Here is an 18,370-nt window from a genome sequence, read left to right as displayed (position 1 = left end):
ATCCCACATCCCACTGCCCAGATGGACTTAGGTGTTCTTAAAGGGAGGAGTGGAAACTTGCTAGGAAATATGTTTTGAGGATAAGAGTAAGTTTTGAGGGTTCGAATAGATTTTGAAGCTTAGGAATTTTATAAGTGCTTTCAAGTAAAAGAAATAAATCACTAAGATTTGCCTTGTTTATCAGCTAAGTAAGCAGACATCAATAGCTCTTAGGAAAACATTGCTTTTAGCTCATGTCAGTGACTACCCTTTTCTTGGCTGGGTCTTTTCCTCACCAGCACAGCAGAAGAGATCAGGCCAGGCTTTTTGGGAAGAGTTGGGTGATGCTTCCTAAGGTTTTCTCAGAGCCTCCTCTCCTCCCTTCTTCCTTGGCTGGTCAGGAAGCTAGTCAGGAGCCTTGTTTATACATCCACCCTGGGCTGAGGTAAAGTTCTATGGAGACCTTCTTCTTTTTCAACCTCTTCTTCAGGAGCAGATCTTGTGAGGGGATGATTCTACTATGTCACCAAATGCAAATACAGACAGGGCATTGTAACTGGAAATGTTTGGTTGACAGAGTGACAGGACTGAATGGGAATTATAAAAAAAAAAAAGGCTGAGATTTTGGTCTTAGAATTACACAGGTGGCTAAGTCATGCTTCACTAGAAACAAACATGTTCAAAAATATCATGCCCTTTCCACAGCTGTGGTACAGGAATAAAGTCCAGCCAAGGCCCTCACAGATGGATTAAAGAAGGACATCTGTGGATGTCCCTCCAGAAAGAGAAGGAGAATGTTAGCAATCATTATTAGATCAGGCATCCTTCTGGACTGTTGTTTATCCAATATTATCCCAAATAAGCAATAGTAGGGAATGATGCATTTGGGGATGAAATGGATAACACTGTTATTAAGATTGCTCATAATTCTTGAGTTGTGGGATACAAGGATCTGTCTGCATAGCCCATGCCCATGCAATGTACCACCCTGACTGCTGTGGCTGCCCCTTGATATTAACAAGTGTCCAGCGTGGGCAAAGCAACCTGCTGACCATCCAGCTCATGGTCATGGATTCTAGGTCTTTTGTTTGATGGTAACATGATACATATAGCCCATGTAGCACAATGAAGGTCTATGAATTGTGGGAAATTAAAGCAATGTGCTGTTGTGGATTATCCATCATTTTGAAGTTCTGTTCTCATTAAGAACTCTTAGCTTATCAATAAGATGTGTTTGTTTTGTCTTAAAAACTTTGATTTGGAGATGAAGGAGGTGTAGCTTGTTGGGTTTTTGTTTTTGTTTTTTTTGCTGATGTTACCACTCTTTAGATGAGCCAACAAAACTTCATGATGATGAGGTACTCAAATAAACAGTGTCTTGGCCTTTAAGAGACTTTAACTGGGATATAAATGCTCTAATACATCTAAATATTAGGATGTCATGTGAATAACTTCATTTTTGATTTCCACATTTTCAACTTCCTTCTCAGTCACTTTCCTGTTTTTAGGACACTGTGAATAATTCAAGAAGATACTTGTTTGATTTCTTTAAAAAGTATCTGATTCACCGAGGCTCTATCATCAGAGCCTACCTTGGGGCTCTAGCTGGATTTTCTAAATTAACCCCATGTTGACCCACATTGGAATTTATTAAGAACCCAGAAGGATATGGCTATGTGCTATGGTAGGGGTTGGTAAATTTTTTCTATACAAGGTCAGACAGTAAATATTTTAGGCTTTGCAGGCCATATGGTTTCTGTTGCAACTTCTTAACTCTGCCATTAGAGTGTGGAAGCAATCATAGAATATATGCAAATGAGTGAATGTGGCTGTGTTCCAATAAAGCTCTATTTACAAAGATGGGCTGGATCTGGCCCATGGATTGTAGTTTGCAGATCTCTGTCTATGGCATCTGTATGGAAACATTCACTCATTCAACAAATTTTTATTGAATACCTATAATGTGATAGGCACAATGCTACTGGGGAGACAACAGTGGACAGACACTGCTCTTGCCTTCATAGAGCCTATGTTTTATCAGGGCAATAGACAAACAAATGAGTAATTACAAAAAATATGATGAATATTAGGACAGAGAGAGAGTCTAGGGCCCTATCAATATACATCCCCTCATCCAGGCTCTAAACAGGAATCAGAACGGGTCAAAAACTAGGTCAAAAGCTGGACCTGGGAAAATTGAATGTAATGTATCTGTGTTGCCTTTTAATTTTTTCCCCCTCTGTGGATTCAGATCTTTTGAAGGAAGTGACTTAAGCTGACACCAGAAGAATGAGTTGAAGTTGGTCTGATGAAAGTGTGTGTGGGAGGATGAGGGAACACACCAGGCCAGGGGAATAACTGTTGGCAGAAAATCGTTTCTCAAGTCCCTGAGACTTGAGTTCCTGAGTCCCAGGAGCAAGCCAGACTTTGTAGCAATGGAAGGTCAGCCAAGAGGCCTAATTTACATGGGATGGGAGAGGGGAGGAGGGAATGGGTGTAATGAGAATCAAAAGGAAGAGAGGACAGAGATACAAAGAAATTATAGTAATCAAGGAGTTGCAGAGAAGATTAAATATCAAGTAGTCACATCACTTTATGAAAACTACTTTCTGGCAGGCTCATTTAGTTTATTCCTGACCTACTTTATTCAAATTTGAACCTGAAGGCCAGTACTAATTTGCATGTCCAAGAGTCATGTTTGTCTTGAAATTTAAACCCAATCACATTGTAAATGTGAATCTGGAAAGAAAGCAAATGTAAATGCCTGTTCGGAATGTTATTATTTAATTGCATTTGGAAAAGAAAATAATTTTAAAGATGAAAATGGGGAGAATCATTAGCAACTAGCATTAATTAATGTTGGCAGAAGAGATTACATACTATGTGTCAAAAGTAAACCTAAGTGACATTCTTCTGTAACCACCTATTTATTCCCACACTGCAGGGATTGCACCAGGGTCTGTTGTAATAACAGATAGAGCCGTAGACTCCTTTTTTAAGCCCCGGTTTGAACAGGTAATCTTGGACAATGTTGTCACCAGAAGTACTGAACTTGACAAAGAACTGGCTGAGGAACTATTCAACTGTAGCAAAGAAATTCCTGACTTCCCAACCCTCATTGGACATACGATGTGTACCTATGATTTTTATGAAGGTGAGAAGAATTTATAAACTGTGAAAGCAGCAGAAAATTGCCAGCAATACTTTGTTATTCAAACCCACAATTTATATTAAAAACTCCACTTTAGAAATTCATAGTTGGGGATTAAAAAAGGAACTGAAACAGCCTTTTCAACTTACTAAAGCATAGGAACGTAAGGACATAATAAGCGGTGGAGACACACACATAATGAATTTATTTTCAGAGTAGGTTTAATCCTCCTAGAACAAATTGGATACTCAAATGCAATTTGTGATGTTAGCAAAATCTTATCTCTGTTGATGCCTTTAATTTAAATCGGAAAAGGGGGATATGCTTCTATGTTTCTTCCATTTTGAGGTACAGTCACCTGTACCTTGGAAGGGATCTGGTACCCAGGAAAGAGTGGGAACCGGGAAATGGGAAGAGATATTTGGGGGAGGAAATCCCAAAGGGATGGGGTAGTCTCACAGCAGTTCTTTTTTCTCTTGGCCATGAGTAAAATGTCCCCAAATCAAGTTTAGGAACAAAAGTGATGGTGACTCCCAAGTAGCAGCTCTTGCCACAAGCGGGGAGGGGCCAGGAGAAAACGCCCTCCAGGACAGACCTTGCTCATTCCACAAGAAAGAATCTAACCAGGGTTGGTACCATTCCTTGGAGAGCATTCTAGAAATCTTACAGTGTAGCTGCATTTGAGTATGTTCATCAAACTACATATTACCCCATTTTAAATTATTCTTCTTTTCTTTTCCCTTTGGATCAAACCTAGACTATTATATTGAATTCTAAACAGTTATATATGGAGATATATTATCTATAAACATTACTTCAGGTTAGTAAAGGTGTTGTTACCACATGTGTTATAAAATAGGGGCCACTTTGGGTGTGATAGGGTTGAGACTTTGTCTCAGGCCACTGGCCCCTTCTTGGGGAGGGTCACTGACGGGTTTAAGCCAGAACTTGCAAATGGTACCCATTGGAGTCAATGTTTTCTTTGGGCTGCACAGTATTTTTTAGAATATGAATTATTTTGCCAACATTTATAATTTCTGGAGATTTCATATGAAAATCCAGATTTTTGGCTTCTTGAAATAACATAACATTAAAAATATAAAATAATTTATTCATGGCAGCCCTGGCAAGCCTCGGCCCACATCTGGGGCTACATTCACTGAAGGTGAGGTGAGGCTGCTCCCTTCCAACAGGCAGACCTCGTTGACATTACCTGCTTAACTTGTGGGACATCTGAGTTTGAATCGGCTAAAATAGCACTGCATTAGAGTTGTTGGCAGGCAGCCCTAAGAAGGAGGGCACAAGCAGAAGCAGACAGCAAGGATGGAAATAGCATGAAAGATACAGGAAAGGGAAAAAAGAGGGGCTTCCCTGGTCACGCAGTGGTTGAGAGTCCGCCTGCCAATGCAGGGGGCATGGGTTCGTGCCCCGGTCCGGGAAGATCCCACATGCCACGGAGTGGCTGGGCCTGTGAGCCATGGCCGCTGAGCCTGCGTGTCCGGGGCCTGTGCTCCGCAACGGGAGAGGCCACAACAGTGAGAGGCCCACATACCGCAAAAAAATAAAAAATAAAAAAGAGGATTTTGCAATATAGATGGTGACAGAGTCTACTGGCCTCCCTACTTCAAGAGGACGCCCTTGGGGGTGGGATGCGGTGAAGCCTGTTCCCAGCGCAGCCACGGTGGAGGAGGAGTAACAGCATCAGGCTTTTCTCCACCTCCTTCTGGCCCCACTGGTTGGTACAGATGGAATTCAAGTGCTAAGTAAACACCGAGAGCAGCCTAGAAGGGAAAATGTGATCGCAAAAGAATGGCGTGCAGCCTGAGGTGTGTGGCAGGGAAAAGGTGGACAAATCGACCATCTGTGTATGGTTACCATGGTCATGATGCACAGATGGAGATGCAATGTCCAAACCACCACCCTGATCCTCAAGTAGCTTAGGATCATCACTGGGGCTTGGAGGCTTTTCTTCTTCCCCAGCACCTGTCCCTGGGCCAGCCGCCAGTCGCAGGTGCAACCTGAGACTTTCCTCAAAGGGCAGATCTTCCAGAGACCCTCCAGGTCCTGCTGTCTCTGGGCACAGTGCTGGCTGCTGCGGCCATTCAATGGTCACTTGCCCCAGAGCTGGGGGAGCTCAGTGCCATGGAGATTCCTGTGTGAGACTCTTGAGCTGCGCACAGCCTTGCCCCAGGTCCTTTGATAGGATGATTCAGATGGCCAGATTTATCCTACCTGGGGTGCAGGCCCATGAGTTAGAGTCAGCCACAGAGCACTTGGGCTGACAGCAAGCCTCTTAGTGATGCCACAGCCACCGTGGGACATCAAGTCGCTAAACATTCTCCATTCTCTTTCAGGCCAGGGTCGACTAGATGGAGCGCTGTGCTCCTTTTCCAGAGAAAAGGGGTTAGATTACTTGAAAAGAGCATATAATGCCGGCATCAGGAATATCGAAATGGAATCTACAGTGTTTGCGGCCATGTGTAGACTTTGTGGTCTAAAAGGTAAGACTTTCATGAATGCCTAAGGGTCAAATTCTCTTTCATGAAGTTATTTTCACTCTCCAGGAGAAGAAAAAGGAATCCAGCTATATATTACTTTGGGTTGAATGCACGGTTATCTCATAATATCTTGTGAGTGGGCAGGACATTATTTGTTATGCAAATGAGGAAACCAAGCCTCAAGGGTCAAAAGTTAAGTTGCCCAAGGTCACCAGCTAGTGGGTTACATAGCCAAGACTTGATAGATTGTTCTGCTTTCTTCATCCTGGTAGTGGAAGCTGTTTTCTACTACAACTGAATTTACTGAGACATGACACAAATAAAATATTCCTAAAATAGTCCATCAAAGGACAAAACATCAGTGGAGTAGTGTGTTTTTAGAGTTAATTTACATGCATTTTTGCTTTTCCCAACTTTTTTATTTTGAAAAAAAAATCAATAATACAGAAAAATTGAAAGAATACTGTGTATGTGTGTGTATATATATATATATATATATACACATACATATATATACACACATGTACACAAACACACCTATTTGCTTTTTTTCTCCTGAATCATTGTATATAAATTATAAATATTATGTCACTTAACTCTTGTAACTTAGCATCATTTCCTAAGAATAAGGATGTCCTCCTAATGACCACAATACAATTATCAAACCAAAAAAAAAATATTTAAGAAAAGTAAAAATCATTTCATAACATCATTTAACATCCATTCCATTTTTAAATTTTCTGATTTTCCTAAAAATATCTTTAAAGATTATTTTAATCTAATATTGAATTAACTTTATACACTGTATTGCTTAGTTATTGTATCTCTATACTTTTACATCTAGAATAGTTTCCCTACTTTTCTTTTTTCCCCAGGACAGAGGAATTTTTGAAAAGTTCAGGCAGTTATCTTGTAGAACATCCATGTTCTAGATTTGTCTGTACTTGTCATCGTGGGATTTCACTTTATTTCCTGTAAAGCAGAAGTAAAGTCTAGTGGCTTGATTAGATTCAGCTATGTGGTAAGAACACTTCATAGTAATGTAAACTTTCCATTGCACCACATCAGGGAAAGGTAATGTGAAGATATTCCACTGTTAGTAATTTCAAGTTGGATCACTTGGCTCAAGGGGTAACTGCCCATCTCCCTCCTCTGAAAAATTAATGTTTTCTCTCTGAAAGTAGCAAGTAACTTCTGGGATGATAATCTGGCACTGTGTGAACGAATATCCTGTAACCCAATCATCTTTTCCCAGTGATTTTAGCATGGAATACAAATGATGATTTTCTAATTCCATCATTCCTCCTATGTTTGTTAGCTAGCATTCTTTTAAGAAGAGCCTTTCTTTCTCACGCTCTTCTCTCTCTTTTTTCTTTTTGGTGGCAGGGAGTCGTTATTGTTTGGTGGATTTTGTTCAAAGCAGTGTGTTATAAGCAGTTTCTGTCATTATTCTTTTTGATACTCAAATTATCCCAAATGTGGCCAGGAAGAGCCCCTTCTAGTGCACTCTTTTGTCCTTCTGACATAATTCTCTTAACTCTTGAGAATTTTCTTGCTTTCAGGCACAACGGGGTTCTTAGGTACCACTTACACTTTCCTTGCCTCAGGTCTGGGATCAGCCATTTCTCCAAGAATCTCTGCTTCCTTTGGGTGGAGAGTGGCATTAAGAAACCAAATATGTGTGTGGCATTCATTTTTATTTTTGGCGAAATTATTCCAGTAGAACCACTAATCTCTGACCAACACCAAGAAAACCTACTGAAGTAAAACATAATTTTCACAAGGACTAATCAATATAACTATTCTTTGTGATTTTAAATTATTTTCATAGTCATCCTCTAGATTAAAAAATCTACAAACAATAAATGCTGGAGAGGGTGTGGAGAAAAGGGAACCCTCTTGCACTGTTGTTGGGAATGTAAATCGATACAGCCACTATGGAGAACAGAATGGAGGTTCCTTAAAAAACTACAAATAGAACTACCATATGACCCAGCAATCCCAGTACTGGGCATATACCCTGAGAAAACCATAATTCAAAAAGAGTCATGTACCAAAATGTTCATTGCAGCTCTATTTACAATAGCCAGGAGATGGAAGCAACCTAAGTGTCCATTATCAGATGAATGGATAAAGAAGATGTGGCACATATATACAATGGAATATTACTCGGCCATAAAAAGAAACGAAATTGAGTTATTTGTAGTGAGGTGGATGGACCCAGAGTCTGTCATACAGAGTGAAGTAAGTCAGAAAGAGAAAGACAAATACCATATGCTAACACATATATATGGAATCTAAGAAAAAAAAAATGTCATGAAGAACCTAGGGGTAAGACGGGAATAAAGACACAGACCTATTAGAGAATGGACTTGAGGATATGGGGAGGGGGAAGGGTAAGCTGTGACAAAGTGAGAGAGTGGCATGGACATATATACACTACCAAACGTAAAATAGATAGCTAGTGGGAAGCAGCCGCGTAGCACAGGGAGATCAGCTCGGTGCTTTGTGACCACCTAGAGGGGTGGGATAGGGAGGGTGGGAGGGAGGGAGACTCAAGAGGGAAGAGATATGGGAACATATGTATATGTATAACTGATTCACTTTGTTATAAAGCAGAAACTAACATACCATTGTAAAGCAATTATACTCCAATAAAGATGTTAAAAAAAATTCAAGTTTTATGGATGGAAGAGGTAAACCTGAAAAGTTAATTAAATATTCTTTATTAAATTGGCTATGAAAGCCTCAGACCTAAAGCAAAATAGCACCATCTAAAATATTATTTTTGAGTGGGAAGCAGTCCCCAAATATGAACAATGATGTCTAAGAAAATGTTGGAGCAACTTTTTTTAGAATTCATAGTTTTGTTTTTTTTTTCAGAAAAGAGCCCATAAAATATGTCACCTATCAAATGTGTTTTATAGTGTACCTACTGAGTGCATAGCACAATACAAGAAGCTTGATTTTTAAATCAAATCTTTGGCTGATAAGATTTGTCTCAATTATTATCTTCCTAAAGAAAGAAGGACTTCTGTGCATCAACCAGTGGCCTGAGCACCCAAGCAGTAGGGACAGAGCAGAGGATGACACAGACAGAATCTCTGCCCTTGCGGAGTCTAGGGGGGAGACAAACAACAACAGAGAGCAATCTATAATAATATGGTAATATGTTAGATGCTGAGGAGCATGATGGTGAGAAATAAGGCAAGGAAAGGGCACAGGGACAGCCAAGGTAGGGAGGGAAACCGTACATTAAAATAGGGAAAGGTGCACAGAGAAGGTGCCATTTAGGAAAATGCCACATGGGTGTCTGGGCAAAAGGAGTCCAGGAAATGCAAATCTAAGGTTACCAGGCAGGAGCATTCAGAGTGTGATGGAGAAACAGGGAGACCAGTGTGACTGGAGGGGAGTGACAGCAGTGGAGAGGGTAGGAGATGGAGGGAGTATGGACTGTGTGGTCCCTATGAGAACTGTGACTTTCACTCTGAGAGATATGAGAAGTCATTGCTTTGAATAGAGAGGTGACGGGATCTGGCTTGCGTTTGAACAGGAGCACACTGGCTGCTGATCTGGGAAGATCCTACTGGGGTTAAGGGCAGAAGCAGGGAGAGAAGTAAGAGGGCTGATATAGTAGTCTAGGGAGAGATGATAGACCAGTACAACAACAGTGGAGGAGGTGAGAAGTAGTCATATGCTAGATACATCTTGAAGGCAAATCCAACAGGATTTGTTGACAATTTGATGGGAATTTGGAGCGAAATGCTAGTGAAAAACGATTTCCAGGTTTTTGGCCTGAACAGCTGGAAGGATGGAGTGAGTTATCACAGTTGGGATAGAAAAAATTGGGTGAGGATTTGGCGGTACTGTAGTAGACATCAAATGGAGGCTAAGTGAGCAGGTGGATTTATGAATCTGGAGTTTAGGTGAGAAATTTGGACTGGGGAAGTAAAATTGGAAGTTGACAGCATATAAATGGCATTTAAAGCCATGTAACAAATGAGATGACAAAGTGCCTGAGTGTAGAAACAGATGAAATTTCAAGTCAGGGAGGTGAGGGAGATCCAGCAGAAACTAAGGAAGAGTCGTCAGTGCAACTGGCAGTATAACTGGAGAGTCTAGTGTCCCAGCCCCAAAGAAATCTTCAAAGAAGTAAAGAATTACAGCCGAATAATGCCTTATGTGATCACAAGTGGAACTTTAATTCTAATACTTGTCCTTATTGTCAATCAATTTTAATATACAAAACTACAAACAAAATGTATGCGGTAACATTTTAGAAAGGAGTTATAGGTCACAAGAAGAGATTAATTGTAGAACCACTACTCTCATCTCAGAATGAATGTACACACAAATCCTTGTAACATATGAGTAAAGGATGCAAGTGCATCCTTGTCCTCTTTCGAAGGTCATCATTAATACCTCCTTTCAGGGAAACAACAGCATCTGCTTTTCTCTCCACAAGTTGGTGGGAGTGGGAGCCCCAGCGGCGGGCAGCTTGCCCTTTCCTGAGCAGCAGCCTAACCAGCACATGACCTGCAGGGACACCTGGATTCAGATATTTCTGCTCCAGGAAATGTTTCCTCACATTTCTTTCTTATGGAAACAGCAAGCGGTCACTTGTGTCATCGCTCCACCTGATATGCAGATGGAGGAAAATTTGGTAACCAGTTTAGTCAAACATAAAATGCCACGTCACGAACTGCTGCCCTGATGTAAGTTTAGTGATGAGCATCAGTTCTTTCTTAAGAGGCAGCCAGAGAGTTCTAGGCTTGTGAACCCCGGACCCTAGTCTTTCTCTCTTTGAGGGTGTTGCCAAAGCTTCGGCGACATTATTCTGTTATGAGGGATTTTTTTGTCCTTGCCACGAATCCTTGTGACCTTGCTTTCTCTGCCAGCTGCAGGTACCTTCCTGGACTCTGTCCTCTCTAGCTTGCCCCATGCTGCGCTTTCCTTTTTCTGCTGCTATTGGAGCTGTTGGTAGCTGATTTCGGCCTGCCAATAGCTCTCTTCCAGGCCACTGCTGCAGCCTTTCCATTGAGCAGACCCTTTCTGGGCTGCCAACATGCACACTAAAGGTTGTATCTGTAACTCTGTAATTCTGTAGTTCTTGGGAGTATTTCTGTCCAAATTTCTTCATGGTGACAGGGACTCTTTATCTACCTCAGACACCACTGTTTCCAAAGGTGCACTCCTGGTACAGGAAGATCAACACCTGGAAGATCAACCACCAAGGAAACAGACCAAAACCCCATGCATATGATGCTACCATGTTCCTATCTTTCATCCCCACTTCATTATATCCTTCCGCAAAAGCAGTGAAGCTTGGAAAAGCTCTGTATGAGGTAGAAAAGCTTGCTTTGGGGAAGGGCTGAGAGAGACTTCACAAGCAGCTGTTTTACCATACTTATTAGGGAGGTTATATACCAGTGCTAAGCGACACTGGAAAATGTGTTTCATCTGGCACCGAAAGCTCAGGGCTCCCAGGCCTAGTGCCCCTCCCCCTCAATCCCTCTCCCACTGTCAGCAATGGCCCTTTCCACGCAGTCTCTCCAGACAGCCTTCTCTAATGGTCTTTTTATGTCCCTTTAATACTACCAGATGACTGGATAACCAATCTGACTTCATAGTAAGGCAATGATGACTAATAAATAACAACTTTTTATTTAAACAAGAGTCTTCTAGAGGCTCACTGTCCTAACTCAGAGGAGTCAGTCATTGACTTTGGACCGGTGCAAAAACAGATCTTTCTGCATTCACCTGGGACCACATGGATTACCACTTCTTATCTTTATGATTAATATAAGATCTCACCTTAAGTCTCACTTCATCAGAGAAGTTTTGCATGACTACCTAAACTAAACTCACCCACATTCATTCTACTTACTCACTCATTCACTCATTCCACTTCATTTCTCTGCATCACATTTACCACTATACCAGACTACATTTCTGTTTTCTTTATATATTAACTTACATATTATTTTACATGTATTAATGCATGGAGGTATGTATTTAGCATCTTTCTCCATTACAGTATAAGTAGCATGAGAACAGGGACCTTGTTTGTCATTTTTTTTGCTATATCTCTAGCACTTAGAATAATATCTGCCATATGGGCATTCAATAAATATTTACTAAATGAATGAACAAATGAGTGAACAGAATGACCACTCAACCCCTACTGACCGTGGAAGACGGCTATAACAAATTCAACTGGTTCCTTCATTACCCAGCTACATTTATGGCTTGGAATTTTCTAAAGGACTTCGGAGTGCCACATAATTGTCCAACTAGGAAGAGGCAAAGCCTTAAAGTTAAGCCTCCCTTTGCTGTAAATTTCATACACTACTTCTGCTATAGCTGTAGCCCTTGGATCTCCTGATATTTGATAGGTGGACAAACTGCTTGAAATGGGGCCACGGACACCCCTAAGTCACTACTGTTATCCTGATCTCATTATCCTGAAAAATAATAGTGGGAATCCATTGTTGCTTTAAGAAGGACTTGGGTGAGGGAAATAGTGGCCGTCACAAAATTATTCTACCTTGAAAGGCTGAACCTTCAGAACAAGGTAAACCCACTGTGCAATGCTGTATGAATGCATTCATCTATGGTTTTATAATATGCATATACCTGTCCCTCTCTTAAAGCAAAATCTACTTTAATTAAACCCCTAACATTCTGATTAAAGATGTTAATCCTTTTGCACTGTGAACTTGTGATAAGTACGTTCAATTTTTATCCATCTTTAAAAGACAGTGCCTGCTGCCTTTTGACACAAGCTTGCTTGCATGACAATATACGAAACATAATATTTATCCAAGATTAGTTTCACTTAAATCTTTGTCTTTAGTTGTTGGCAGCACTCACAGTGGATTTTCTTTAAGGGTAATGGAAGAATTCAGTGTTATTTCTTTTGACAGATACTGGGAACTTTGGGAATGTATTCAGTCTTCATAATATTACAGCTCAGTGAAAGGGAGCAGAATCTGGCTTTAATTCCATTTTATATCCTTCTGCTGGTCCCAGAAATGAAGGCTATTGGGCTCTGGGAACTGCAGGATGATCACTGATAAAGTAAAGAAGATATTACAACAAGGATTAAAGATTATACCCAGTCTGGAACTGGACCGTTTCTTAACTCAAAAATGAGGAAAATTGGGGTTTTGAAATATTATTACACAAAGGCAAAAGGCAACCCATTGCAGCTCTTCACCCTCACAGTATCTCCTGAGAGATACTGTGGCTCAGAGAGGTTAAATAACTTTCCCAAGTTCTCACAGTAAATAAGAAGTAGCTGGACTGGAATTGGAACCGAGCTCTGTCTGACTTGAGGTCCCTTTGCACCATGCCCTGCTGAGTCTTCCCAGAAGCCTCCCATGGATGCACAAGGTTCAGATCTCTATTCAGAGGAACCAAAAAAACAACCAAACAAAAAACCCTGCAGGTTTTTCTATTTTAAAAGTTAGCTGTGCTACTTTAGAAAGAAAGCAACCCCCCTAAGGGCTAACCGCATACCAAGATGGTTAGTGTTGGAATCAAATAAAGCATTACATTGATACTTATTCAGTAGTATGCACAGTTATTATTTTACCAAGAAAATAAGTCAGCGTGTCTGGGAAATCAAGCATAAATGGTAAGTAATTCATTTATTACGCTTATAAAGACAGGATTTTTAAAAATTGTTTCTTCTTGCTTTGCTGGTTTTTACATATTTTAAATCAAGGTCTGTGTCTAGAGTTTTGTTTGATTCATTTTAATTCTACTCTCCTGTCCTCTATCCTACTCCTGCCTTCCTGTACCAACACATTCACATGTTAGAGAATGATTTGGGGCCACAGATTCAACTTTTTTTGTGTTGGCATTACCTGTGACCTGCCTCTTCCCACCTGTGACCTCAGTGGGGCTCCCTGGGTTCTCCCTGTTGGAGCCTCTGCCCCTAGCACAGTAGGCACATCCTCTGCCCATCCTGACACATCTCTGGTTGGAGGTCCAGCACCCAGCGGAAGCACAAGTCCCCAAGTTTGCAGCTGGACCTCCTGGAGATGACAGCATGGTCCTCATACCAAGATAATGTGAGGCACAGAAGCTGAGCAAGACCTTTGAGGTCCAACCTGCTCCTTTCTCAGAGAATGAAATAAGACCCAGAGAGTAAAAAGTGACCTGTCTAAGGAAACACAGCCAGATCAAAATGAAGATGGACTAGCCCTGTTATCTCCTGCCTCCTCACCCCCTTTCCCGGCACTATTCCATAGGTGTAAAAGAGTATCATATTTATCTATCGACAGATTACTTATACTTTCTCCTTTTTCTAAAAGGCATTAGCAGCAGCTTTCAATAAAAGATGAATGTATAAATAATTTAAGCAAAGGTAAAGAGAATAAGAGGCATGTATTTAAGGGAGTGGATGGGGAGTTCTCAATATCAAAGAGCTACCTGGTAGGGCAATACTAAATCTAAATACTTAGAGTTAGTTCTGAGTTTCCTAGAGGCCAAGTTGAAAATGGAAACACTTTGAGTTACACAGCTCTCATTATCTTATAAAGAAAGCATTTAAGGTTTGTCATAAAAACGTTATCCAAATGTTAAACTTAAGTGAAATTATCAGCTATATTACATCGACAGTGTCTTTAGTAGTACTTTTATAAAAGATATGGGACAATTTTTGATAGAGTTAATGCTAAATCTTGGTTCTCTGGGAACCTAAAGTACTAGGGTGCAGGTATGAACATTTGCTTTAATTTGATTTAATTCAGGATAGAGTTTAAAGTCTTTAACGCAATAGCTGTCAAATATCAATGTGCAAATAATTTAACTGAGTTTCTTGTTTTAAGTACAGATTAACTGCCCTTTCTTATTCCTCACTCCTTTTTCTGTATGTCTGTGATAAAGCCTAAAAATCTGCATTATTAACAAGCTCTAGTTCTGACGCAAGTGGCCAGTGGAGCACATTTTCAGAAATGCCAGTCTAGATGAACAACTTGTTCCTATGCTCCTTAGCTTTGACCAGATCCTTTGAATATAAATTTTCTCCACTTGGTTTTTGATTAGCAGTCAACAGCCTGTGATAGACGTCTCAGAGGAGACAGAGGAAGTGCAAAGGTTCTGGGTTGTTGAGGTTTCTGTGTTTTATATACCAGGCACCTGAGAAATAAAGATGGGGTCTGCCTAAAAAGCTCAAACCTTGAGAAGTGAAGGGCTCCCTGTAAACGGCCGGGGAGAGGTGGGAGAGGGGCAGTCCTAAGGGCCAGGCTGGACACTCCAAAGCCAACCTTTGCTGCTTTGCCATTTTCTGAGACCCAGCCCTGTTTGGTTCTGCTGTGCACAGGGAGTTTCTGCCTCACATTGCTGCCTTTGCCTACAATTCATGGGAAAACCTTCCTGGAACTCCATTCTGAATCACAGAGGTGGAGCTAAAGCAGGGATCCATGGGGGACCATAGATTTCTAATAATTCAGGGTGGGCTTCAGGAGCCCTGAAACCCTTGAAATTATACACAATATTTTGTGTGTATGTGCATATGTGTATTTTTGTGAAAAGAGGTTGCAGTTAACAACTTTCATCAGATTTGCAAAGGGACCAAAAACAATCAAAGAGTTAGAATCACTGGGAGTTCCTGGTGTGGCCGAGGGTACAATGAGCTTCACGTTAACACTGGTGTGTTCCCATCCCATTGCAGCCTGAGGTCAGTTAGCTGACAACCTCCTTGGTGACAGCTAGGTCACTGAATGCCTCTCTGCAGGAGCCATACTCCCTGCCCAACCTGAGGATTATGGTAGCAAAGCTGTCAGGCTTAACTTTGACAAATTGTTTTGGGTAAATTAGTCCCTTTTAATTGCTTGTGGAAATAGTAATTTTAGACGACAAGATTATTACAGGCTGCTTGTTAATGGGTCCTCTAGCATCAAGAAAACACCACTGAGATCGCGACGACCTGTTCTTGTCCCTCTTTGGCCTCACCCTTGAAATAGCCGGAGAAGACGTTAAGTCAAGTCAGCTCCCGCTCCTTGACAAGTACAGAGCACGTGTTTCCTTTTATCCTTCTGCCAAGTGAAGGATTAGAGAAGTACTTTCATCTTTTCCCTGCTACCACCAGTTCATGTCAGCCATCACAGACTTGCTGATCATTAACTTGAAAAGCCGAGGAAGTTTCTAGCTCTTCCATTTACTTGTTTACCTGTTGGGCCAACTTACTTTACAACTGAATGAGTTTTGAATAAACAGGGTACTAGGTGATGAAAATACTTGACTCAGCTCAAGTTGGATATTTTCAATTGCTTTTCAGTTCACTGAACAGGAGGGTCAGTTTGACTGATCTGTCTGCCTTATGGTTCGCCATGTGCAGAGGAGGAGGGATGGGAAGTAGAGTGTCTTCTCAGCAGTTTATGAAGCTGGGAATTGATTGGTTATTTACTAGCTGTGTCCTACTGGGCCATTTTACCTCCCTAAGCCCTCATTTCATCATTTGTCCAAAGGGGATAAAAATAAGAGCTAGCTCATGGCACAGCTATGAGGTCTAAATGGTATCATAAATACCCAGCATATAGCAAGAGCTAAACCAAACAAAAAAGATAGCATCTATTATGATTACAGTCCATTTCGCCTTCTCAAATCCAGAAGTCTGAGATAGTGCAGAAGTCAAAGAAATAAATATCACACTCAAACCCAACTTTATCTTCATGACCTCAAAGCTTGTGACTGTAGCTACATCTAATCCCAGATCCACTGAAATCCTTTTTAAAATGATGCAGATGAACATAGAGATTGTGAGACTGCTATCAATTCAAAGTGGTTGTCACTGATTTCAATGTGTATAACCACATTCCTTGAAATCAAAGATTTCATGTGAAACTGATGATAAAGAATTTGCAGGGGACCCAATGTCTCTCTCTTGTTCTTGCTGGAACAAACCAAAGACGCCGCTTTTATGGTGTGTTTTCAAAAATGAGAATTTCATTTTTTTTAAAAGAAAGATGTTTGCTCTTTCCCCCTAGTTTTGTAACTATCACAAGATTTTGTCCTCATTCTTTAGAAACTAAATGCTAATAAATGTGCTCCTTCATGGAGCTGATTCTTAAGCATATCATTTATGCATATCATTTCATTTAAGCATATCATTTCATTTTTTTTTCTCAGATTTCAAAAGAGTCAGTACTCGCCTTTATTGCTATTTCCCAAGGTTAGTGGCCATGTCTCTTCTCTATTTACTTCCCTCTCCAGTAGGCAAACTCAAACACTGCACCAAGGAGTAAAATGTCATCTCAGGAAAAAAATGGCTAGCTCTCTAGTTATATCCTGAAGTAAGAAAAATCTGCTTGACATAGAGAATGGACTTGAGGACACGGGGAGGGGGAAGTGTAAGCTGGGATGAAGTGAGAGTGTGGCATGGACATATATACACTACCAAATGTAAAATAGATAGCTAGTGGGAAGCAGCCACATAGCACAGGGAGATCAGCTCGGTGCTTTGTGACCGCCTAGAGGGGTGATATAGGGAGGATGGGAGGGAGACGCAGAGGGAGGGGATATGGGGATATATGTATATGTATAGCTGATTCACTTTGTTATAAAGCAGAAACTAACACACCATTGTAAAGCAGTTATACTCCAATAAAGATGTTAAAAAAAAAAAAAGAAAAAGAAAAGCCTGCTCTAAGAATTGGAAATGGGATAGAAAGCTGGAGGTTTGTGTATCTTGGATGGCAAAGATCCCTCCTTGTTCTTATCTTGAACACAAATCTTTTCTAAGCCTTAATGTAGCCAATTATAGGGGAAAGGAGAAGGGAGAGTGCTGAAAATTATTTCAATTAACTTATTTAGGTGGAGTGTTTGGTGGGAGTCCACAGAAATATGAATTATAATTCATATGGAAGTCTGGAAGGTTCAGTAGATTGCATTTATGTAAAGGGAAAACAACACAAAGTACATGTGCTAGGGACACGGGGGTGTCTGGTTAATGTTTCTATGCAAAAGATAAACCCATTTGTTTGGTAATGGTCTTATTTGCTCTTCTAGCTGCTGTGGTCTGTGTGACACTTCTCAACAGACTTGAATGCGACCAGATCAACTCTCCCCATGATGTTCTGGTGGAGTACCAGAAACGGCCTCAGCTCCTCATCTCCAGATTCATCAAACAGCGGCTTGGACTTCGTGACCAGACATCATAGCTGGCCAGCCCAATCCTTCCCTGCAAGTTTGTAGTTCCAGTCATAATGTTGAAGTCATATATTATTTGTGGCATTTTTATATAGTTCTCATCCACATGCTAAAATCATAATTGAATGATTTTCTACAACCCTTTCTCTTAAAAAAAGAATTTATTGTAAAAGTTTAATAACTTACATTAAATTAAATTCAAATTTCATTTTAGAATGAGTTAGCTAAGTCAGTCTAATAATTAAAACTGTAAAACTCCTGTACTGTGACATTTGGAGTTTCATATGCAGCATTAATTAGGTTCACATCAAAATAGATCAACCACTTGTGGATACAGTTACCCGTCACTCTGTTTCTGAAACTAATCCAGAAATTCATGTTAGAACGTTGTCAGGCACTTCTAGATGTTGGACAAGTGACAGAAATTGATCATGCATATTCAAAATATTTACAGAAAAAAAGTGTCAGTGTAATGTAGGTCTATATGAAAAAGCTACACTTAGGGAAATGTGACCATACTTCTTTTTTTTCCCCTGCAGGATTTCAGTGCACCACGTAATAGGGTTAGAGGCTTAGGTTTGCC

General features: G+C 40.6%; 1 protein-coding gene across 1 annotated transcript in view; it reads left to right on the top strand.

Annotated features, from left to right (window-relative positions):
* The window catches only part of UPP2 (uridine phosphorylase 2), a 44,162-nt gene extending 25,996 nt beyond the window's left edge, over window positions 1–18,166 (top strand). Inside the window, exons 5-7 of the mRNA XM_022569776.3 lie at window positions 2,924–3,133; window positions 5,485–5,631; window positions 17,647–18,166. Of these exons, the coding sequence (XP_022425484.1) occupies window positions 2,924–3,133; window positions 5,485–5,631; window positions 17,647–17,798 (509 nt within the window). The 3' untranslated portion in view covers window positions 17,799–18,166. The remainder of the gene's footprint in view (window positions 1–2,923; window positions 3,134–5,484; window positions 5,632–17,646) is intronic.
* Window positions 18,167–18,370: the final 204 nt, after the last annotated feature.

Source organism: Delphinapterus leucas, chromosome 8, assembly GCF_059928025.1.
Source record: "Delphinapterus leucas isolate spDelLeu-1000000601 "Yukka" chromosome 8, BTC_Dleu_Yukka2, whole genome shotgun sequence".
NCBI classification, from domain to species: Eukaryota; Metazoa; Chordata; class Mammalia; order Artiodactyla; family Monodontidae; genus Delphinapterus; species Delphinapterus leucas.
The sequence above is the reverse complement of the archived record's forward strand: the minus strand, read 5'-3'. Positions and strand labels throughout refer to the sequence as shown.